Source organism: Crassostrea angulata, chromosome 9 (assembly GCF_025612915.1).
Source record: "Crassostrea angulata isolate pt1a10 chromosome 9, ASM2561291v2, whole genome shotgun sequence".
Taxonomy (NCBI): domain Eukaryota; kingdom Metazoa; phylum Mollusca; class Bivalvia; order Ostreida; family Ostreidae; genus Magallana; species Magallana angulata.
Genome location: NC_069119.1, coordinates 8183651 through 8210074, shown reverse-complemented (window position 1 = coordinate 8210074; position 26424 = coordinate 8183651). Strand labels below are relative to the sequence as shown.

At 34.2% G+C, this 26424-nt stretch overlaps 1 protein-coding gene and 1 pseudogene across 3 annotated transcripts in view; one reads left to right on the top strand and one right to left on the bottom strand.

The window, feature by feature from the left end:
- LOC128162861 (uncharacterized) overlaps positions 1 to 4821 on the top strand; it is a 36379-nt gene extending 31558 nt beyond the window's left edge. For 2 of the 3 annotated variants that reach the window (XM_052826278.1, XM_052826276.1), the window contains exons 3-9: positions 138 to 207; positions 349 to 447; positions 591 to 680; positions 2153 to 2200; positions 2579 to 2626; positions 2935 to 2965; positions 4306 to 4821. In XM_052826278.1, the coding sequence (XP_052682238.1) occupies positions 138 to 207; positions 349 to 447; positions 591 to 680; positions 2153 to 2200; positions 2579 to 2626; positions 2935 to 2965; positions 4306 to 4325 (406 nt within the window). In that variant the 3' untranslated portion in view covers positions 4326 to 4821. The remainder of the gene's footprint in view (positions 1 to 137; positions 208 to 348; positions 448 to 590; positions 681 to 2152; positions 2201 to 2578; positions 2627 to 2934; positions 2966 to 4305) is intronic. The other variant, XM_052826277.1, reaches the window with a different exon arrangement.
- Positions 4822 to 10695: 5874 nt separating this feature from the next.
- LOC128163938 (glycoprotein-N-acetylgalactosamine 3-beta-galactosyltransferase 1-like) lies at positions 10696 to 24483 on the bottom strand (annotated as a pseudogene).
- Positions 24484 to 26424: the final 1941 nt, after the last annotated feature.

Sequence of the window (26424 nt, the reverse complement as noted above, 5' to 3'; positions counted from 1 at the left end):
GCATGATTTACTCTCTTAGTCATGTTAAATGTTATTCAGTATCAGTACAAGTATATTTATATACATTCATATTGTATTTTGACAAGTGATATTAAGAGATGAGATATTGACAATAATATTGATTTGGTTTATTTCAGAGCGAGAGGAGGTGCAGAGAAAAAATGGTATGAGGCTAAAGTTGAATTCTTCAAAGAAGTCGATCCCAAGGTAAAAGTTTAAGTGGATGTATCATTAGCTTTTTAAATAAATGCTATGTGAATTGACATAATTCAAAGTCGACTTCAGAACAGTACCAGTTGTTGGCTTTTTCGATTTACACCACAAATGTATTTCTCATTGCTTTGACAGGAATCAAAATATACAGTCCTCCCTAGAAATGTCCCATTTGTTATAAAAAAGAAAGAAGAGGGTCATTTCTGGCCACGATTAATTAAAGATAAAGTTAAGGTTAGTATGTTTGTCTGTCACTCTATCTCTGTCTTTCTCTCTCTCTCTTACCATATTCTGTATGGATCACATTGATGTTGCACAATTGATGAATCTGAAGAACATTTGGCCAGAAGGTTACATAGTTGCTGTTTTATATGTAGGTACATTGGATAAAGACAGATTTTAACAAATGGAAGGATGAAGATGATTCAGATTATGAAGATGATACAGGCGACATGGATTTAGAAGCAGTAAGTTGACCCACATTGCATTGTGGGAAGAATTATTAACACAACCCCCCCCCCCCCCCCATGTTGAATTGTGATAAATGATATCCATTGATTTTTGATGTGCCCTTTATTGCCCTGCGAGCTAAAAAAGAGCATTTCACAAACATGAAAATAATTAATGTTTAAGAGGTGTCAAATTCAACTTCAATTGACGATGACCCTGTACTTTGATAACTACTGTTTTATCAAAAGAAGAAATGCATGCTTTTGGTTTTCCCCCTCCTCTTAACATGCAAAGAGATTTGGAGAGGGGGGGAGCTCTTTTTAGAGAGAGGGGACTGATGGACCAATAGCAGAGGAAGTAGAAAATACATGCATATACCCAGAGTTCTATCGGTGTTCTTTTAGAGAGAGGGTGATATAAGTTACAGAACTTGTACTCAATCCCAATTGTAAATTTTGAAATAAAAACATGATCAAATCAGTTCTTTCAGACTCTGAGATTTATCAAAGCTATCAGTAAACCCTTTCCCTCTTGAATAAAAATTTAAAACTCACCTTTTTGAAACAGAAATTTCTTGGATAATATATATACACAATATTATGCACAATATTTTAAAAAATGTGCTTTGTTATTTCCTTTTTTGTCCGAGACAGAGGCAATTAACTGCATATGTATCCTGACTTACAATCTTCCTCATTTAAATACTTTTGTAATTTGTGAAACATCCAAGCTGTGAATTGATATTGATCACTAAACACGTCACACAATGTGAGAACTGGTATCTGATGCAGGATGCTAACATTGAGAAACTTCGGTGTTTGATCCAAGGTCATTTAGTACAAGTCGAAGGTAATATTCAAATGATAATTGTCAAGAAAGTTATTATAATTAATCTATGTGCTTTGAGTAGCATTGTACCATTATGCTTTCAAAGTTTTGAATATAGCAATTCCTATGATTTTTCAAACTTAAAGCAGAAACAAACTTGACCTGTTCAGATTAACAATCCCACCTACCCTTTAGCTTTGTGTTGTCTCTGAGGTCACAGATATATAATTGGTTGTCTCCTCATCTGTTATACATATAATGATTTTAACCAGACATCAGTGGGTTACATCACCTTTATAAATGGCAATGATGTTAATGTGTTCCAGAAAGTTGGTAATGCTGGGTCAGTGAATGACATTGTGCAGTGTTTGACCTCTGACCCCTTCTGTGCTATAATGTCATCACCCCAGGCCTATTGATGACATTAATGTTAATGTGCACCAGAAAGGTTATTGTGCTGGGTCAATGCACAACATTGTGCACTGTTTGACCCTTGACCATTTATGTGCTATAATGTCAATGATATTGTTGATATCATAAGCTGCATTAATGTTAACATGCAGCAGGAAGTCGATTGTGCTGTGTCAATGCACGACCTTGTGCAATGTTTGACCTCTGACCCCTTTTGTGCTATAATGTCCATGATATTGTACCTTTACAGATGATGTCAAAGATGGGTGGCTTAGGTGGAATGGATAACCCTATGGGAGTAAGTGTGAACCCCAACTCCCTGTCTAGTATCATTGTTGTCCCAAGTCATTGTTTTCCATGTATTTGTCTGAACCAGATTCATTGTCTTTAAACAAGTCCATCGATTTTTGAAGATTTCATTCTTCTTGCTCAAGTTTATTTTCAAGTAATAGTTCATCATTCCTTTTGCTGCTATTGATAAATCACTTATTAATGGTAACTTTAAAATTCTATCCTGTTGGTGCCCATTATGAAATTGGTGGCCCATTGTTTTCACTGCAATTGCTTCACACAATCCTGTAGTGTGGTCTACTTATCAGGAAGCAAAGGGAGATGACTCTTGTGCTTAAACGTGTTACAAGTAGTTTTGTTTCAATTGAATAAAATTATTTTTCAGATGATGAACAACATGGGAGGAATGGGAATGGATGGTCCAGATGTTGGTGTAAGTACCTGTATCATATTTTTGATGTTCATTAAATAATACTTAATTAACAGGGAGAGGGGTGTTGTTAAAGTTTGGAACATCCTTTCCAACCAAATGTTTTGAACTTCATGAACCCTTGCTGAGGAAATAAAGCATTGATTCGTATGGGCCAAGCCCGTTTTAACATTTATTTCAATGTAACCATAAATAATTATGGTTACATTGAAATGAATGTTAAAACAGGCTTGGCCCCTGTGCATTGGTTTGGCATTTTGAAGACATTTTTTTTCTGGTATGTTTAAGTTTCAATTTTGATTTCTTTCCAGGGCAGAGACTCTGAAGACAGTGATGATGAGGGTAGGTTGTTCTTAAAGTGACTAGGTCAAGCCAAAAAAAAAATATTTTCAGTTTTTCAGGATTTCAAAAAGTGTTGTAAATGGAATTTTGTTTTAAATTTCATTGAAAGAGAAAATAACTCAATCTCTGATTTAGAATTAAAAATTTGGGTTATTCACCCTTCCATTCAGTAATGCAATGAAATAGGTAAATCAAGACAACAAAAGTTCTTGAGCTGACAAAATGTAGATGTGCCTAAAAAAGAAATCATTAATTTTTTTTGGCCTCACTTGAACCAAATGACTGAAGAGTGAAGAAGTGAAATCTGGATGTCTGGATATGCCAGATATTGGACCCTGTGGTCAATGTTTAAGGAATAAGGAATCATTCTTTTAGTTTTATGAAGTGATAATTTCGGTGGGGTGTAATCAAATCACATAAGGCCTGAAGGGCTTTATGATAAATTTGATCACACCCCACTGAAACTATCACCTCATGAAATTCAACTAATGATTCCTTATTACTTAAATTTATATATTTTTATTGTATAATGAGATATAGTATGATGAATTAAGCAAACCCCGCTTGCTCCCCAATTATACATTACTTGAAGTTATATAAGTGTATAGTACAAAATCAATATGTAGTGTTGTCACAGGCAAAGACACTGATAAATGTAAATATTGTAAATTGGAAGTGACTGGTTAGTTATTGCTGGCACAGACAGCCTTTCTGTGACAGCATGTCGTACCTTCCTACAGAAATACAAGGACATCTGGGAGCTCTCTCAAGGCATGAGGGGAGCTCTTCGTTCCCCCTTGGACATTTTGTGTATTCTATAAAACTTGTGAATAAAGAAATTGGACCTTGGTTACATCAATTCCGAACTACTTTCACTTTATCATATGGAGATATAAAGATTCATCAGAATTAACTCCCTTTTGAAGATATCTAATATAAAAAGTTTGCAAGCATCCATAACCCATTATAATTACTGAAAAAATCTTGTCATTTTTGTTCATACGCTTGAGCTTGTTAAATAGTTGTGAAAAAGTTTTGTTTTTAAAGAGAAATTATTTTAAATTTACAACAAATATTCACATCTGTATAGTCGTCTATAATAGTATACATGTAAGAAACATTTTCCAACCTTAATCTTTTTACTTAAAAATGAAAGAAAGCTTGATGGAGAACAAACTGTAATTTTCCATTAAGACAGCATTCTGTGCTACCGCTACACCAAACTGATAAGTCATGGAACATTTTACGTGATTGATACACGAAGAGGATCTTTTTTAAAACTACATATGTATTTAGGTTTCTGAATAAGAATTAATTTTTTCTTTCCTCTATTTTTTCAGACTTACCTGACTTAGAGTAAAGGAAAGCCATTCAAGATTCAAGGTTATGAAGAGATGAAATCCTCTGTAAGAAAAAGTCATCCGACGTGACTATGTGTTTCACCATTAGGAGGATTGGAATTTTACTGACTTTCAATTGTTTCCAGCTTTTTTATAGTTACGTGTGTATATACCTGGTACATCAAATATAACATGTATATACAGGACATGATTAATATTTTTTTTCGTACTCAAACATAACAAAAATTCATCGTGTGATTATGGAACCTCCGGACGTTATTGCTGTACATCGGTGTTAATTATTTGCAGATTTATTCATGCCTATCTCTTTTAGAGGGGGATAGGGTATTATTAGATGCCTCGGCTGAGAGGGGTACCTTGGAAATCGTTTTCAGCAGACTCATTTATCACAACGCATTTCACTTGTAATCACTATCTACATGTGTTTTTCAGTTGGATGTACCGTAATCATGTTTAAAGTTAGAAGAAAAAGATTAAAATTGTTTCCTAATTTTTTACCCTTTTGTGGTTTATTTTTTTGACATGCTGATAATCTTATTGTTGGAATTTGCTTTGTTTTTCACCACTTCAGATACCCTAAGAACCACCATAAAAATGTTTAGATGTATAAATTAGGTTACATGTATCTTCTCAAAAAATCTGCACTGCTGTACATAGAGCGTTGCTTTGGGAAGATGTATGTTAAATAAATATGTTTAAAAAAAATATGCAGTTGAATTTCGATATCTCAAACACTGATATCTCCTATCAATGGATATTTGGAAGTAATTTGCAATTCGGCAACTACTTTATTATTTAAGTATTTATCTTGAATCCTCGGATATCTCGAAGTTTTCAAATAGTCCCATCTAGTTTGAGACAACGAAGGTTGACCGTATGTTACATGAATACATCCACTAAGATTTTAAAGTGGGCGTAAAAGTTTTTTGATTACATTCAAAAGGATTTTTTGGGTAGACAGTAAAGCAAAATATATGTTTACAAAACATTTGAAAGTTTGTTTATGGAAACTTTTGTGATCCTTAAAGTTAGCAAAATTTACAGTAGAATGATTTCATGCTATATAGATATTGATAAGGGAGGAAATACCGTTGATAAGTTAGTTTAATACAGTACTTTATTGGTTGATAAATACATGTCTGACGTTTTTAAGAACATGTTGGTAGGCGGACCAAGAGTTGACCAATCAACGTCTCCATACTGGACAAACATATAACTGGGTACGTTAGTACCCCTGAAGAAGCTAAATATATTGATTTTAAGGTAGCAGTCAAGGACCAAACCAAGCACTGTTACATAGTGTATCTGAAAGATTATATTCATAATACCGTATGTCAGTTTTTCTTTTGATAAAAAGGGGGAGGGTCCATATGGTTTGTACGATTCAACTTTTAATATACATGTATTGATTTAAAGAAAACAGCAATTTAATGAAAGGTGATAGACCGTTTATCCAAAGGACTGATAATGTTAAATAAAAACAGTTGAAATAAAACAACAAATTATTATAATAACAAATAAGTAAATTACGGATATTGGAATAGAAAATAAAAAATTCCAAAACGAATTTTGTAGTATAACAAACTCTTGGAAATTTGATAGCGTCATCATACTCGTTAAACTTTCTTTGTTTGAAAATCACATTAATGAAGTAACGCCCATGTGATTGTCAAATAATGACATTGTTTAATTAAAGGGGGTGTGATGTTTTATCTAGTACAATTAAATACAGTGTACCTACGTGAATAAGATGTGGAGAACTTCTTTTTTTAACACGTCCAAGGAACTCTCCAGATTGTAAAAACCGCTGAAGTTTATCGTCCGCATTCAGCTTTCCCAATTTAGGACAGAAAATATTTTGAAATTATTTAAGGCGTCGCACAAACGGTCTTACTGTTTTCAAAATTTTTAATTAATATTTCGAAATTATCTCAATGTAAGACGTTTTTGCATGTGAACCATCGACTCTGACTTGACATAGGTCTTGATTTTTCATCAAAATTCACTCAATACGTACCATAGCCTTCGTTGTTAGACGTTTATAATTTGTTTGCGTTAATTTATGCAAGGTTTGTATGTTGCACGCGATGGGGGGATGGAGGGGGTGACTTAAATGGACCCATAGACACGATTTGAGATCAAAATATTATGTAATGGTTTACTTGTGCATTTTTAATGATTGACCAAAATTTGAAAAGGCCTTAATGATAGATTTTATCACGCCCTGACTGAAATTATCACCTCATAATATTCAAAGAATGATTCCTTATTACTTATATTTATATAATTTTCAGCCATGGTACGATTAAATGTTAAAATATAAATAAACAAACCCCGCTATTTGAAGTTATTGGACTGTATAGTACAAAATCGATACGTAGTGTTATCACAGGCAAAAACACTGAAAAACGTAAATATTGTGAATTGGAAGAGACTGTTATGTTATTGCTGGCACAGAGAGCCTAAACTTAACTAAACTAACTTAACTTTTACCTAAATGTATCTCCACCATTTTTTGTCTCTTGCTGTGGTTTTTCTCCCGAAATTTTATAACACACACGTTTTGCGCGTTACCCTTTTCAAATATTTGACGTCTTTTTACTCTAAAATGCAATCCATCGCCTCTCATTACTCAGGTGATCTATTGCTATCTGTTTTTGTCTGTCGTCGTTCGTCGTACATAAACTTTTAAACATTCTTCTCTGGAACCACTGGACCAACTTCCACCAAATTTGGCATGTAGCATCTATGTGTAAAGGGGAGTAAAAATCGTGATATTCATGGCCCCTGTCCCTCCCCTGGGGCCTAAGGGGTGGGGATAAAACCATCAAAATTAATGGAATGATTTTTTAAAAAGATCCTCTTATTCTTCAGTACAAGCGGGCCAAACTGCTGGCATGATTGTAATTGCATTGACCCAGGGTCATGGGTTCTGGTGTTAGGACAGGGCTATTATAATAATGATTATATACATGTACATGTAGGGTAGAATGGTGTAATTTCAACCGATTTTTTTTGTACTTTGGATTTGTTTAAAGCTGCTTAATTGGTCCGATTTTATATCAAATTTTATGCACGCTTTTAAACGATGGCTATGCTTAGTATATGTATAATAATAGTCATTGCAGTAGTTTTACCCGTCAATTATGCCAAATTTCAATGAAGAAAAATACGTACAAAATTTGCTAACAAAACAAACGACATTAAAAGGTACTGCGTTATTTCGCCTCATGTTAAATTTCACCCCTGACGACGAGACGGGTATGGTTGTATTACGACTTTGACATCGCTTTAAATAAAGGTCGAAATGATCAGACAAATTACAAATAAACATGTGTACGTTTTGTTCGCTAATATTTCCAAAGTCTGCTTTCTTTACAATCGATGCATAGGATGTGGGTTGAATAACCCCAATCATTCGGGGGGCGAAACCAAGCGGTTTCCTTTTCTAAACATTCCCGTGATGCATTTTCGTTTGTTTTTTCGTTTGCCCAAAGAGAAATTATTTTTATTTACTTTGAATATTTCTAACTTTGAAAGGAGTCTGATTCTGCTGGTGTAAATAGGAGAAAGTCCACAACTTTTTAAGATAAATGATTTGTATGGAAAAAAATTTGATACTGTAATTACAAAAAAATCGGACCAAGCAGCTTTAATTATGTCACTGTATGCTAAGCTACAATTTATAGATATTTTTTTATAACTTAGAAAGTTTTTTTAAAATCAAACAATCCAGGAATAGTAAGATTGATTTCATTATCCCTGTAATCATAATGCACATGAAAATACATTGCAAAAGCCATACTGCAGCTACTCATGTGACCGATAAGGCCCATGGGCCTCTTGTCTTACAAAGATTTTTGTTGAGGACTGAATTGAGTAATGTACAAATTACGGGGCCTAGCCGAATCATAGCATTATACATGTATATACATGTAGATCCAATAAGGCGTTTATCAGTCAAACTGATGTATTAGATTTGATAAGTGAATATATTATTATTTTTTTTACATATATTCATGTACTTATTCTCAATGTACCTCGTAGGAGGGATGAGGCCATAAATGCACAATCTTAAATCAAACTTTATAGAATCTAACGGTTAATAAACGCCTTGGTCATCGAGTCCCTCAGAGCATTGTATACTGTGTCAGGTGTCCGGATATGCTTGTATCGGCAAAGGTCGATCAATACATCACCTTGGTCATCAGATTGGAGAGCTCCTCAGAGGTCAGCTGTCCAGGTATGATCGTATTGACATAATCACCATGTCCTGGGTCATGTGGGTTGTTAGAATGGAACGTTGAAGAAGTGACCATATCCCTGAAGGCGCTTGGGTACTGTTGTCCAAATACCGCGGACCATGTCACAATCTACAAGTCTAGCTCTGGTCTACTGTCTGGGGTGTTTGCTGTATATTTTTTTAGGATAATTAATGTCTACCAAGACAAGAATTGCATTGATAACTAAACTTAAACAGGGATACATGTAATAATGACAAAATGACTATTGATTTGTCATAATTATTTAAATTGTTACACAATGCACTATAAACACACAGTCCCCTTCGTCGGCATCTGTATTTAAAAGAATCTCGATGAGATATAAAACAATGAATAAATTTCATATTTAATTTATTCTTATACTCTAATGGGAATAATTACACAATCATATAAATATATAGTTGAATAATAATTTCACTGTATAAAAGTTTACATTTCAAGAGAAATGCATCAAAATAAGAAATCAATTTACACGAAGCTGCATAGATAACAGTAAGCACATGTATTGCGAGACGTAATGTGTGACTGCACATGTGTAAGTAGTGAATTCGCCTTATACTATACATGTAATCTTCAATGACAGTTCATATCTAATATATGTTTAATTCTGAGGTGAAAGGTCCCTGCTATATATCATACAATGTACAAATTTAGTGGTTGAAGGCACCAAATCCAGGCTTTCTACTATGATATACATCATTTCACTTTTGTAATTAGAGGTCTTCTCTTCTGTAGATGTTTTCATAGAAAAGCAGGGGGATAGAATCGGTGGAAACTGTGATAATTGTTATAAAGGCTTTCACGTTTCCGTAAGAAACACATATGTCATAGAAACGCTTGGCTAGCGAAGATGCACATATGTATGGTCCACCTATCGCAGTCCTTTTTTAAAGGACATTTAACTTATAAGCATTTTTTATCCTTGCGACGACTTCCAATCTAGCTTCATTTTTGATCTCATTTAAAGATGCGGTAACATTTTAAGATGTTCCAGATAGGTTCTAATCTAAATAAGCTATTGTTTTTTATGAAATGTAAAAAGAATCATTTAAACATATAAAACAATACTAATTACTATTGTTTGTAATTTCAATTTCAAAAGTGATTAGAATTTAATATCATTCGAAATTTTTTATGCTCATGTAATTCTGCCTAATTATCATTTTGTTTGTACTTTTTATACGTTTATTGTAATAATGAATTGAACAATATGTAAAATTTGCAACATCAGTTTTATTTCAAAGAACATAGGCAATAAATAGAACAAAATTTAAAAAAATAAATATATGTATAATTATATATGAACACATTTGACATGAAATGACATTTAAATGGATTTTCTTTTCAAATAACTCTTATTGTCACAATAAAATAACCCCATATACATCAAAAGTGTTTAATTGCCATTCATTTCATTCAAAATAAGTGACAGCCATGCATGTTTGTGACAATGAGATGTTTTGTGTCATATACACAGTTGGCGATCTTCATGTGCAGAGTGCATTCCTACATCTTAAACTCATTAAGTTTTCTGGGACAGCAATTTGAAATAAAAAAAATTATGGCTATAAATACTTAGGCAGTTTTTTTGCACATGTTTTGAATAGAGCATGCATTGTCAGGGGAAAACACACCACAGCACAGTCCAGCTCTCACGATCTGTTTGGCAGAAAAATTGTTTTTAAACATGAAACAAGTGATCTAAACAAATATCGGTATTGTTTTGTTCCACTTTCAAAACGCAAACTGCATGATTGATGATCATAGCAAATTCTTAACATGCAACCCCATGGAAGTTATGGCAATGCATCATCGGAAGGTTTGTAAAACAAATTACAAGACTGGTTGACGACAAACTTAAATTTGGCAACCTTAATGTGTTTTGGCAAGCCGGAAAAAAAACCCCGATGTAATTTATGGCGCTCAGGTACATGCAAACTAAAAATAATGCTTTAGATAGTCTTCTCTGTCTTGTATTTCTTCCAAAGCGGTGTTTTTGTAGACTTTGAAGTCATAAAAGTCTAAGTACACAGCTGTCAGTTTTTCACTTTATCCGACTGCGTCGCGTTTTTTATGTATGACGTCACACGCCGGTTCAAGTCTTGGTTGCCAGCTACAATCCCGTACGGTCTCAAATGGTAAACAAAGAACTCTAACGAGTACATGCTCTCGGGTTTTATATAATGAAATGAAACAGAATAGTCACTGATACTTTCCAAGCCCTGAAAATCCAAAGGAAAAAGATCATAAGTTTTTGTTTTATTTTCTTTTTTGATTTATAATTTGAGATGTATTTGATTTACAAAGTGAGCAGTATTTGATCAAATTCAAATCTTCCAATTCCACCACCAAATTTTCATTTCGTTAGCAAAAAAAATAATATTGTTTTCAATTAAGAAGCATAGCTTACCTTTTAAATCATTCATATTGATCAGACATGCTTGTGCAAAGGAAAGTAAAAAGTATGAAAAGGCAAGATATGAAACTAATCTATTGGGAAACAGATGCAGGTGATCCGAGGATATTGTTACGTCACAATCCCCATAAAATGTCGGACATTACTTGCGGAAATTAAAAAAAAAATTGCCTCTTAGAAGCAACACAAATAAAAAAAAAAGCGTATGAGTTAAACTGGGTTTCTTTTTCTTTAAAAAAAATTATTATCATTTTTTAATTTATTGAAACAGTTTATTCGTAAACGGGCCAATTAAGATTTTGGAGGCCGTTGGATATGCCGTAGGGCCGTAAATGGTATATAAAGAATTCCAGTCCGTACATTTTACGGGGACCAACATAATGGAAGGAAATAGCATAGTCGCTGATGCTACCTAGCCCCTGCAAATACAAAATACTTACATTAAGATTCATCTTAATATGTCAGCGGTTAAGGTTTAACTTTAAATTTTCTATACGCTCAGATATATATGATAATTATCATATGCTTGATAACCTAATCATAAACTTATCATTTAAAGCAATATGAGCTGCAATTTTCATGCTGAATTTCTTGTTTACGAAAATGTTATTTACTACCAAAATGACAATAAATATCATGGTTTCTTAATTTCTGTTAGCCCTATTTTTGTGGGAAAAGCCATTTAGAAGTTTTAATTGAAGCAAAATTGAATTAGTGTCGTCCTGTACAAAAATTGACCTGCTATATATTTATTCCTTATAAGAGAAATCTTTCTTCTGACAAAAAATAATTACTTTTTCAAATCTTTTTAATCAAAAAAGTTTAAGTTACAGGCAGAATTATCATACTAGCAAGTTTTTGCAGCAGAAAAAATTATAAAAAAAATACAGCTCATATTGCTTTAATTTACGTGTTTTTTGTTGAGTGGCAAAGTCAAATATTTGAGAAAGGTGATATTTACTTGATTGATAATCGAATAAAGGAATAGAGGTAAATATTTCAATTATTAGAGAGTTTAAAAAATTGTACAACTGAATTATCATAGAAAACTTAAATGAACCTAAATTAATTTTGTATTTCAATGTTTCCACGTAGATGGACGGTAAAAATGTCATTAATACAAATAGAATATGCATTAATTTGTTTGAACTCTTATTATTGCATTTGAGGAAATTATTATCATCTCATTACCTTCTATATGTTCTATGTAATTGTTTTACGCCCGATTACAAAGGTAGGTAGGTAGAATAAAAACAATTCTATGTAAAAATGCATCATAAATGTTATAACAAATAAAATGCCCCGGATGTGAAGCTCTAAATTATCCAATACTACACTGTAACCCTTTTTCAAAAAGGTTTTAAACCGAAAGCTAGCTAAAAAAATTTAACTTATAAACAATTTGTCGATTTTGTGTCTGTTTATAGCGAGTAGCAAATCGTAGAAAGTCCCAACAATATTCGATTATATGCGTATATACATGTAAATTTACTTTAAGCGGGAGGAGGATATGGAAAGGCTATAACTATTGTGCAAACATGGGGTGTTGTTGAAATAAAGGTATTTAAAAAACAGCAGGGAGACGGGAGAAAATTAAAAAAAAAAAAGCAAACGAAAAGCAAAGGTTTTGGATTTCTATTTTACCATTTGCAAATAAGCAAGGTTGCTAAAAAGATATTTGTAGCAAAAGGAAAAAAAGAGAGGATATATATTGAAGATAGAAAACTTCTTCATTACAATATTTGAATTAAAAGCATACCTTTTTGGCACCATTTGCGTCGTATTTGTAATACCAGTTGGGATAACCCCCCATTAAATGCGTCTCCGGATCAAAACAGTGGAATCTGCTTCTACCGAGGGCATCTGTGGAGTTGGCGGTCCTCACTCCGAGGTTTTGCATACATTTACCCAGTTCTGCATCTTCCGCCCCGCCATCTTGCCGGCAAAATTTTGGATCTTGTCCCGTGGTTGCTAGCCTCCTTAAAGTCTCTTTACTGAGGATATACCCTGCTCCTCCACTGTAATAACCCTGTCTCACTATTGTCTTGAAATGGTGACCGAAATACACCGGTTCCATTTTATCCTGCGAGGAGAGAAAGTAACGCAGATTCTCCATAATGAAATACGTGTCGTCATCAGCTTTCATGAACCAATCAGCTTCGTCGAAAAAGTTGTCATGCACATATTTGAAAGCCTGCATGGTTTTGCCCGTTAGATGCTCTCGACCTTCGGAAACGTTAAGTCCAATGGTAGGAAAGGTGTTGTTTGTCACAGAACTAAAAAATATCAGTTTTGTGCAACGTTTGCCCCACGTCTTTTTCACATGAATGGCTTTCTTGTCCAGGTTTTGAGGGCCAGTCATAACCCAACACAAAATCCGAATTTCCTCGGCCAACTTTCTGGCTACTGCATCGTCATCTGCGCCGATAAAGAAAACCAAACAACCGTTATTGTTATTCCATCTCCTCTCTTGATGATACATGTAACAGTTGTGTGTGCTTGTGGACAAGACCGTGCACTACCCCCCCCCCCCCCCCCCCCCCCCCCCCCCGTTTTCAAGTCCTCAATTTTTTTTTTATTGAATATTAATTTTTTTCGTTCCTTATCTCTAATAACTTGTCAAGTCGAAAATAATAGAAATATCAGGACTTGGCATTTAAATTCCTATTCACACTTGTTTCATATAGTCGTAGTGCACGTTCCTGTCCACAAGCACCTGTGGATGATAATAATGTCATTTTGTAAATTTTGAATTTACCAGGTGGCAGTAAATACAAAATTTACAACATGACAACAATAAGGTTAATTTATTAATTATACAAGTACATGTAGCTTGCAGTTTAACCTTAATTAATATTATTAGACTAAAATCATATTTGCATACTATTGATTCTAGTTATTAGTTATCAATGTTTCAATTCATTCTGTTAAATTTTTAGCAATTTTTCATTGCTAGAGAAATACGCACACCTTACATTTGTTTTTGTTTACTTACTTTTTCAGTGAAGAATTTGAAACTGGGAATTAATTCAGCAAATAACACCTTACTGTAACTGCTATACGAGGATTGGTAATAAATTTGTTTATTTTATGTTTGTATTGGGTTTTAAAGTATCAATACTGCATGACTTGTTTTTGGGATTTATCTTTGATATTGTTTAATTGTATGTTTATTTTATCATTTGTGTTTTTATATTTTAGTTAATATTTACTTAAATTGGTTTTGTTTGTTTTTTATATTGTTTGGGGTGTTTTGAATTTTTCGCTTAGGGAGGCTAGATGGTCAACAAATTAACCATCAGATTAACCTAAAATTTGAAGATATGGTATGTTTAGCTATAAACTATAATTTAGTATAGAAAAATCCAAATATTTCACCTTCTAAATTTGGGCGTTTTTACGTATATAGAGCTCTTCTTTTCAAGAAGATTAATACTGTCTACAAAAAAGGCTAAGACCATCGAACCCTTTTAATCTCTGCTTATGTTTTTTTTTAAATCGACTTCACCCACCATGATGTTTATGGTCATCTTCAAAAAGGACTTCCTTGACCTCGTTCTTGGACAGCCTCTTGTCCATTTCCTCGTGCATCTCCCTCGTAAGTTCCCGCCACTTCCTGGAGGGACCGGGAAGACAGGTAGCTGTCGAACTGATTGGCTGCATACTTCCTGGTCAAGATGAGTGGCGTTTGTAAGGAACTGAAGCTGGCTATCAGGAAGGAAATGACCAGACCCACGGAGAGTCCGAAGCAGAAGTTCAGGTGGGAAGTCTGGACACATCCAAGTACTACAATGTACAGAAGAATCAAAGTACTGAAATGCACTTACAGCAAGTTCATTGAAAAAATGCAATCAGGGTTTAATTAATAGGGTCGGATGGTCAACATATTACCGATCAGATCTAGCTTAAAATTTTAAATGTATATTATATAGACATTAACTTTTATTTAGTAAAGGAAAATACCATAATAAAAAAGTTTAATAGTTCACTATATCTTTATACATACATTCATCTCTATTGGGTACAGCTAAACATGGTAAGAAATATACCATTTGGCAGATGTGTTGATTGCTTAGCCTTAGGTTACCGATGCAATAATTCATACCACAAATTGATAACATTTGATACGAGTTGACAAATGTACACCCTCTATCACTAGCTTAACTGCATCAAATTTCTCAGGCCTCCCAACGTCTCACTCTCTCTCTCTCTCTCTCTCTCTCTCTCTCTCTCTCTCTCTCTCTCTCCATTTATATATCATTGTTGTTCAATGAAGAAGTTAATCGATATGATTAAACAAAATATAACAGATGCGTTTGTTGAAATATAAAACTGATTATATAACCCCGCAGTAATCTATAAGTGAAACATCGCATTAAAATGTGTCTCCTTTTAAGCATATGTGTAATGAGACTCTAATTAAAGCAAAAAAAAAAAAGAGACAACAATTTTTCATATTTGATATACTTAATATACTTTGCGCGACATATGGACATTCATACATATTGCGTAACTATACTTTAAAAGCTGTGCTTGATTCTTTATGATTATACAGTTTAACAACATGCGTTACACTGTGCCCCCCCCCCCCCCAAAAAAAAAAAAAAAACAATAAAAAAAAAACCCACAACTCTTAACCTAATCATTAAAGGTCATCACTCATGATCATATACCATTTCTTGATTATATTTTCTTTTCTGCCTATCCTTTATTCCTCCAAGCATGGTAGGGACGTTTTTAGAATGATTTAAGTATTATGCTGGCGAAATGTTTAAATAATCAAAAGATATGCGCAACACTTGCCACAAGAAATATTTTAACTAAAACTGTTTTATTTTGTAAATATGTAGTAGTTTATAAACTACGCGATTGAAAGATTTTTTTTTTCTTTGATCACCAATTGACTTGGACAAAACCTGACAAAACATGAGTTAGTTTGTCGTTCCTCTATTTTAGTTTGAGATAAGCAATATTTAAGGGAGAGAAAAAAAAGATTTCTCGATAAGGCCGAAATAAACTCCAGATGTTGGTGTAATAAAGTGACGTGTTTGGCGTATTTGTAAAATGATTTACATGATTGTTTCAATCAAATGAATTGAATTCATTTTCTTCTACATAACACTAATATCACATGACCCGCAGATGAGGAAACCATGCGATGCCACATGTCTCAAAAGACAGTTTACTTAGCAATATTTTTTTTTATCTTGACACAGCATGAATGCACGGAATAAATACTTTTATTAAGATGAAAGCATTGATTTCATTCCTGGCTAGAAGTTTTTTATTGGATGTAACAGCAGTGTTTTCTAGATACATTAATACGAAAATCCGCATAAAATTTGTCGTCAGAATAAGAATGGGACGTACTGTTAAATCGTACTGCACAAAAAAACTTAAGATGGTTAAAATGAAAGACGAGAAATGAATGAGTTAAATGACCAAACGTTATGAAATACGAAGGAAGTGTGTTAAGAAAAGACTTACTGAAAACAACAAAGTTAAAACAAGTTTTTTTTTTAAAGGGAGTGTGACAGGACCCCCCCCCCCCTTAAACATACATGCATGATAGTAAGACTATTATGTCTATGTGTCTATACTTCCATTCGTTTTATCCGATGTACATCGACGTGCACCTGTAACATGGATCGGGCTCGTCATCCAGAGCGAAACAAGGTCACGGCGCAAGAGAGCCGCCTTCCAAGGAAGTACGTGGTCTTTAAGAGGTAAATGTTCTCCCTTTACCTTTTCCCCTTTTTGTCACTTTCTCTTTATTGCCCTTGCGCGTGGCCATGAAGCATTACCTAAACCGTCCACTATAATGGTATGGAAATCCGGGGGGGGGGGGGGGGGGGGGGGGGGGGGGCGAATGACCGTGGAATAAAATTTGATCGAAAATCTTAGGACTAAATTGTAATTAGTTTTCGCATACAATATGATAAAACTTTTTATTATACCGAGCATATCACAATTGTATCACCCGGGGCCCAGCGCAGGAGCTAGCATTACTTGAAATTTTGTCCATTACGCATTTTTACGATACGATTGTAGAAAGGATGCTATACGTTAAACATAAAACATTGCATGATGCTCCTTCGAATCATTGGGTTGCCTAAGTCAAAGAGTCAAACAGTTGTATTTTTCTGTTTAAATAATCTATTTCGTCATTGTAAGGTATGTTATTAAATGAACCAGGCCTGTGTACATTCATTTCGGATTCCGTGGTAATTTGATTTAAAATATCATGAATTATAGTAAACTGAAGTCTACACTGTAGATCAATTCTTGTTTCTCTTTGGAGACTTTTTTTGGCTTAAATTTTACTTTGTTGAAAATTGACATACATGAACTCGTGTGTATACAATGGATCCTTAAAGGGGTAACCCTAAGAAATTTTGTGATTGTATTCTCATTCTTCTTCCGATCTCCTTTCTCATTTGACATTTATCCTTATTAAAAAGCTTGGTCATCGGTGTAACCTTGCATGAGAATTTCAACACATTTTATTCATTTTGGTTATACACAAACGGATTAAGCCGAAGTGTCCATCCTTGCGGTACGCCATTGAATGCATTAAATGTGAAATATACGCTTTTCTATCTGACATAAAGTGACGTGAAGACATTTGGTTCACTGCAAAACGCAGAAAAAGGTCATTGGGGCATTTCCTGGACACTCCACAGCGGTGACATTTACGACCTAGAGGCCCCCAGAGCCCACGAATCATTGACCACATCCAGACAGGTCAAGGAATGCCATTGATGTCTTAATGATGCGAGCTTATTATATACTTTTTATGACGAGAGGGCGAGACGCAATGGCCATTTTAACGGTAAAATATGGTCCCATTTTTATTTCTTCAAGAGCTTGTATGTGCAATCTCAAGCTTACGATTTAAAAAAAAAAACAGTTGGAGAAAAGATTAAATAGAAATAAAACTTGTGAAATTTAATCAATTTCTGATCACCTATATAATTTTATGTAGCTTTTTTCATTTAGAATTTAACGCGGGCTTTGGGGAATTTTCAGAAAACATCACATGCCGGTAGTTCGAGAGTATAAATGTATATTAATATTCAATAAAAGCATTTTTAGTTTGATTTTCTGCTCTATTTTATACTCATGACTTCATCTTCAGTATATTATTGAAAATGAAATATCGAAATTGACATTTTTATAATCAAGTTCTGATTATAAAAAGTGCAATAGAGGAACGTTTCATTATACAAAAGGATGAATAGATCTTCTTTAAGCTGTATAAAATCCGATTAGTGTAAATTAAGTTCTATCAAATGAATGCTTAATCCACTACAAACTCAACTTGCATTAAAAGCAAAAGATTGCACCTTGATGGATGCTTAGAAAAAAAAATAAAACCCATTTAATAATCATTTTTCTTAATCATTATAAATTAATTATAAATTAATTATAAAAAGGGCCCTTTTCTTATGCATACTTAATTTGTTCCCAATGTACTGCTTGGTATTATAATGCATATGAGTGATCAAATATGATTTGAATAAAAAATAGGTTCCGGTGTCATGTTTCCTCGACTTTCTCTGTATACTCATTAACCCGAGGGTAATAATTGTTCATAATGTTTGCATATATTAATTTCTGAGTTGACTTTTAAGCTGACAGCAATGGCGAGAGTGTCAAGACGACCCAGGACCGGTGCATTCATTTGATAACTCGCTGATATTAACATCTACACACCTTTGACGCTGTTATCACAGGTATACAGATAAATTCGATAAACAGCATTCATGTTGTGTGGTTGGATTCTATATATAATCCATAAGTGTTATCAGCCCCCCCCCCCCCCCCACCGACCACTACTACACCCTACCCAGAAAAAAAATCTGTATTTAATTTTGCGCCCCCCCTTCCCCCATTCCCAGAAAAAAAACCTACTTTTCCAATTTAATTTGTACTGGCCAACGTTTGAACATATTTCATATATGAGAATACAAAAGAATGATTAAGAAACTAGTTTGGACAATTTACAACTTCTATTTACATGCAAATATTACATGTGTATATATATATTACTTGGATAACATATAAAAACTTCATGAAGGCTCGGTCCACTATATTTGGGACGATTTGTGATTATGATCGTAAATATGGTTACATTAATATTAGATAAATAAGGACAGGATGAAGGCTGTTTCTATTTACACATTAGATTTGGTTCAGCATTATATAACAACTGAATGCGAGATGATTTTCATCTCAAGAGATAATGGTCTTAGTTTGATTTTATCACACATTAATGTATATATATTTACCACTGCCGATTTTTATTGACATTCCAATTAAATCCAAAGCAGGAATAAATATTAATAAACAAATAGCTCTCTTTTCGGACACGTTAGATTTCATGCACTGATTATCACCTCCTTACTCCCTTTTTTGAAACCCAGTTTCCTACCCACACATACACACTAACTAGTACTTCAAAGAAAGCAATTCCCGAGCACATAATACTTTTATTTCTTATATTTTTGTGATTAATAAACAACTGACGTATAAAGCAAACAGGAAATACAGATCCCCCCCACTCCCGAAAATGCAAATTATCGATGAATAAAAACCATATGCTATTAATAAAATTTCCGCACACCTGAGTATTTAAAATGACCAATCATGGATCATGTTCTATTTCAGCCACGTTATTACATGTGTGTATATATATATATATATATATATATATATATATATATATATATATATATATATATATATATATATATATATATATATATATATATATATATATATATATATATATATATATATATATTGTAATGACACTTTTCACATACACCCGCAACCCCCTCCCTCCCGCGGGGATCCGAGGCTTATTTTTGGGACATTTCTAGATCCGCGCATGTACCCACTCATTGTCATCATACACTCATAACTTCCCAGAATATTAACCACACAAACACGCGAGAACGTTTTTTTTTTTTAGGTCAAAACATAAAACATGTTATCATTTTTCATTAACCGTCCATCTCGATGTAAAGCACGAGCAATCATAACTTAATGAAATTAACATTTAAAAAAATAATGCATATGAGGTCTTCAAAACATGCAGAGTTGTTATTCATTCCACAGAGTCCCTGTCGCCAGCCTTGTTAATTATTATACAATAATCGTGCGGATACAAGGGTCTAATAAATGAATTGAATAACATTAATTATAATATCAAGTTATTTAACCCGTACTAGCATTTTAATGTCTTCATTAGTCATAAATTCAAGCACGACTGGCTATATAATGTAATGTAACAGAAAATAAAAAAAACTTCCAAGGAAACGTTAGAATGTAAACTTAATGATTTCTAAGAATGAGCCACCGTGACCATAAACATGATTTTGATAAGAGCCCCCCCCCCCCCCTCCACTCCCCGTCCCTCTCCCCAGCGTCGAAACCCCCACCCCCCTTACTATGTTAACGTGTACATACCAGCAAGATTTTTGTCACGTGAATTTGAATGTTTTCTAAACATGAGAATTGATCAATTAACACGGATTTATAAACATGAGCCCCCCCCCCCTCCCTCCCCCACACTTTCCCTAACCCCGAATACCCTCATAACGTAACAGTTTACTCATATATACGAGATACTAATAGACTTCGTTCACTAAAGTCGATCAGAAACTGATAGCCTTTTAAGTTTTAATCAAATTATCGGTGAACTATTTCAGAAAGTAAAACAAACCTGCTCGCCCCTCCATGTTGGAACGCCAGTGTGTCTTTTCTATAGTCTGCGTGATGTATTTATAGATAAGAAACCCCTTTACTCTAACCTGACGATACAGATATGTGGAGTTTATGTTGGCGGATCTCAATGATGATACCATTTCCAACAAAATGCTCCCTCTCTCTCTCTCTCTCTCTCTCTCTCTCTCTCTCTCTCTCTCTCTCTCTCTCTCTCTCTCTGTGTGCAACTCTTTCTCGGGACTTTAAAAAAAATGAATTTATTAAAAACTTCATTATTTTACCAGTTTCCTTACATGTAATTTAAATTTATAAACTACCTGGAGAATTCATTTTATTAATTCGCATTGTAAAATTACCGAAAAAACAGGCCTGGAACCCCACCCCCCGCCCTCCCGGAAAACAAAAATGATCACTCGGAACCCAACCCCCACCAGAAAAAAATCAGGATCCGCGGGCATGCCAGCACCAAAGCTCTGAAAGTGTGGATAGGGTGGTTGTGACAACATAAGATCATATGTCAGATCGGCATTAACAAAAACCAATCTCTCTTTTTTAGTTTGATAAAAAGATAAAGGGGGGGGGGGGGGGTAGGAAGCAGCTTTATATGGTACATTATCATCATCTGCCTTTAATTAATGCTAACAAAACAATCTTACCTTTAGATAGGGATTTCAAATTGTACCTCATTGATGGTGATTTATTTACCCATGTACATCGATGTAAGTATTAATTCTTGTCACGTTGCACAGTGTGCGAATTAACATTTACATGTATACATACAGAACCTTTGCGTGTAATACTTGCATCAATGCGAAATCTCAGTCAATTTCTCTAGGGGCAAATAGATTATTCATCAAGTCAACGGGTTCAAAACAGATTATAAATAGTGTGTTGTTTTAGTAGCGATAAAAAAATAGTTTAATTTGAGAGTGTGTTTCAATCCTTCAAACTTATACAACTTTTAAAGTGGTTGCATTTGCATGAAAACTGAAGGGTTACATGTAAGCATGTATGCATGTCCCCCATTATGTTCCGAGTTATTCATTAACATGTCAACATTATAATTTCCAAAATACATGATATATCTACCCCCAACTTCCCCAGTCCTAGTTTTCCAAATGTAATAGATGTCACCATCAATGAATTTTATAATTACTTGTATATGATACACTTTTATATGTATGGCAGAAAATGTAAAGAACTTTCAGACTCTTAATGTTTTAAACTTCCTTAACATGTTACACTAACGCCATTTATTTTAAATTCAACTCATATTACACATCTTTTTCATGATAAAGCTTGTTACATTTAGCACACTTATTCAAATATAACACTACTCATTTACATATAACTCCCCTCTTTTGTTCTTTCAAATGGAACGCCACCCATAACGTGTTACACTCAGTTCTTTACATATAATAACACTCCTTTAATCTAACATCACTCATATACATGTAGCACTCAATCCTTTCCATGTAATAACACTTTTTGACATGTGACACACTCCTTGACATACCGGTATAACATCGCTTCTTTACATTTAAAGCACTTCTTTACATGGAACACCCTTCATTGAAGCTACACTTTCTTTGACATGTAACTCTCTCTTCTTTACATGTGACATCCTCCTTGAATTGTAACTTTTACTACCTAACATGTAACACCCTCGTTGACATGTAATTTTCATTCCTTTACATGTAACACCACAAGTTGACATGTAACTTTCACTCCATTACATGTAACACCATCGCTAACATGTAACTCTCAATCCTTTACATGTAACACCATCGTTGACATGTACCTTTCACTCCTTTACATGTAACACCACTAGTTGACAAGTAACTTTCACTTCTTTAAATGTAACACCATCGTTGTCATGTAACTTTCACTCCTTTACATGTAACATCCTCGTTGACATGTAACTCTCACTCCTTTACATGTAACACCATCGTTGACATGTACCTTCACTCCTTTAAATGTAACACCATCGTTGACATGTACCTTCACTCCTTTACATGTAACACCATCGTTGACATGTACCTTTTACTCCTTCTTTACAGGCAACACTCACTCTTTTACATGTAATAATTTTTGGTATGTAACACCAGTCTTTTACATTTGAACACATGTACCACTTATTTAATATGTAACACTCCTAATTACATGTAACATCGACTTCCTCAATTGTTAAACACTCCCTTCATATAGCACCCATTATTTACATGTAACATGTCTATATAGATCCCGCAGCATTTTTGTAATCACCATAAAATCAACTTTTTAAAAACCACCTTCGTGCAAGCTTAAAAGAGCCTTAAAAGTTTGCTTTAAGGAAAAATAATTCTATTGAGTTTGATGAATCAAAAACAGCAAACGAATTTCACCATATATATGCAGTGTTTTGTCAAACGTTAGAAACGATTACCTGCAAAGGTCCTGTATAAATGTTATCAAAGTGATATCAACCAGTAAGGTTAAACCACTTAATAAACATTGTTAGTTTAAAAAAAAAAAATCCACTAGATAGTCTGTCCTCCTTAACACACTGAAACCTCTATTTTGTGAATACTTTTTATCACTTTTTTGTTCTGTTTTTTTTTTTAAATTGTATTCCTCTGGATGTATTCGTATTCAAATGTTTGTTTATTAAATGTGCCTTACATACCAAAAATAAAGTGGTCTGAGCGAATTAATGAACTTGAACATTATAATGCTTATCCATTATAATTACATTTTAACCACATCTCTACCTTTGTTTCACTAATATGACCTAACAATCCCATTTTTCATTTTCTTCAAGTCGTTTATTTCAGACCCTATATGCATGAATTAGAGAATATCACAAATGATTTCGGGGTCGGTTATCAGGAATAGACCGTTTAAGACGTAGCCATCCGCATCGGTTCTAATTTTTTATTTCCACCAAAACTCAACTCATTTTACATACCCCAACAATATAATTTCTTAAGTATCATATTTGACATGTACCGTATAACAGATTTTTGATGAACCCCTTCTACTTAGAATTTTTCATTTTGGAAAGAATTTGTTAGAATGCGTTTTAAAGAAAAGGAGGGAGCCCCCCCCCCCCCCCCCCCCCCACATTCCTTTTCCCTACACCATACATTCCGTAACGTTACGTTAGACTCCATCATTTTTTTGGAAAGGAAAAGATTACACGAAGCAATCCCGGATTATCTATTTATAATAGACGTGATATCATCCACCCCCTTCTGATAAACCCTCTTTACCTCTAATAAAGGAACAAACTAAAAATTATCTTACCTCTACTCGGAAGTATCCTGGCCATTTTGACCACAGTCTCACTGGAATAAAACCGACCGGTCCTCAGGTCATATCAGCAACTTTGTACAAACTACCTAAAAATATCAGGAAAAGAATTGTTTCCTCGTTGAGTTCCTTCACAGGAAATGTTTCTATATATATCCCCCCTCAATGCCTGATAAATTCCTCCCTCTCTACTTCTCCCCCTGTCTCACTATCGTTGCGTCTTTTAACCTGAATGGTAACAGTCCCTCGGTTTTCCTCGAATATGAGTTCTCGCGACAAGTTATATGAATCAAATAGCTTAATATTGCTTGTTGATTATAGCGTATAGCGGCAATACAGGTGTTGGAATGACAGCCGGGGTTCGTTAACATGTTACCTTTGTATGTATTTTACCTATATCAGAGATATATACGTTTCCTGTCCCAGTGACGCGCGCGCGGGTTCATAATTTGACGTGTGCATGTTTTGTGCCCCCTCTCTCGCACCACTGCGTTCTATTACAGAAATTGAATTCCTTTAATTTCTATAGACTGTCTTACACGCAAGAATGAACTCAATAATGAATAAATACAATTGAAAACAACACATTGGCTCGGGGGAAAAAGGCAACAGTGGGATTTTTTCGTTTGTTGTATTTTATGGAGAAAAAAACCCCAATAAGATTAATGTTAGAAGTTAAGAGTTTTCCTGAGTCGTCTTGATTTAACATATTACACATATAGAAGTCCCCTCACCCCCTCCCCCACCACCCAAACATTTAAAAAGAAATGCACACGAGCATACATTTTTCAAACGTGTACTTGCTTCCGCGATTGTTGGCGTAATGCTGCAACATCCATCCTAGCAGTACATGTGTACTAAATAATAAATATCATAGGCGTCGGAACCGGGGGTTGCAAAAGGGTTGCAAAGGTTGACCTAACCATTTGGCACATCGCATAAAAGAGGGTTCCGCCCCCACCACTTTTTCTTTCAGCAAATATAATTGATCAGAACAGAAATTTACCTGGGAAGATTGAAATAATGAGTATTTTCACCCTTCCCCCATCCCGGATTAGGAATTTCATGATCTGGGAAAAAATAATTAATTTTGTGGCAGGTAATTTTGTTTGGATAGTATAGGTATACTTCCCCCCCCCCCCCCCCCGCCTTCCACGGATATAGATTTTGATGATTTGGGGGGAAAATTTTGGTAGGTAAGAAACTGTTTTGGAAGTATAGGTACTCCCCCCCCCCCCCCACGGTAAGGATTTTCATGACTTTGGGACTTTTGTCAAGATTTCTGAGGATTAGTCTAGCCCCCCCCCCCCCCCCCCCTCACCCACACACAAACTTTGAATTTTCTTCCGACGCCACTGAATATAAGATCTTATACCAAACCAAACAAAGGTATATTTCATTTTGACTACATTTCCACCTACAGTATATACAATCTATACAACTTTCACACTTAACAACTTTCACACTTAACAACTTTCACATCACAACCGTTTAAAAATACTCGACGAATACTAAGACGCTTATGGGGTAAAAAGAAATTGAAAAACTACCTTTTTTAATAAACAATTCATTGAATGCCTAAACATTTTTGTCTTGAAACAAATATAAAAAGAGCTGATTGCTTATTAAAAATGAGATCATTTTCAATTAGTGTTCATTAATGATAATTTATTAAATTACTTCGTGATATGCACACCTGACCGTCAATTTCATTTTTATGGTACATTTAAGTACACTATAACATCTTAGGACGGTTAACGGTTTTGAATAACCGATGTGTTCGTGACTTATTCAACAACATGTCAATGTTAATTAGGCCAAGAAATACACACAAAGTGTGTTTCCTGTTCCCTGATCTGACCGACTTATCGGCAACGATCGTAGATCTGACCGACTTATCGGCAACGATCGTAACTTCTCGGGCTTTCCGATGGATAGAAAAAAAACTGGAGAAGTTGCAATTGATTTCAAATCACATTAATCTTTTTTCTTCTGAAGAGATTAGACGCGACAAATATAGAAAAGTAAGATATATGAGATTTTCGTTATTTACCTTGATGATTTTATTTGTTTTAATCGTGTGAAGACAAAAGAGGAATAGCGCACTTGATAAACGATTTGGCCTCAAATATAGGACTTTTGTAAATATCAGACATTTTTAATATTATACAATTATATTTAGCTTAAATATATTCAAAGAATCGCAAATAAGACAATTTCCATGCTAGAAGAGTCTTAATTATCTTACACGACATCATTAAGATATTCTGATTTGGTTAGGGATATATAGGAAAGTAGTTGGTATACGATAAAAATTTGGATATTTGACTATTAGAACCACTCTAAAACAAAGACATCCGATTAAAATAATGTTCT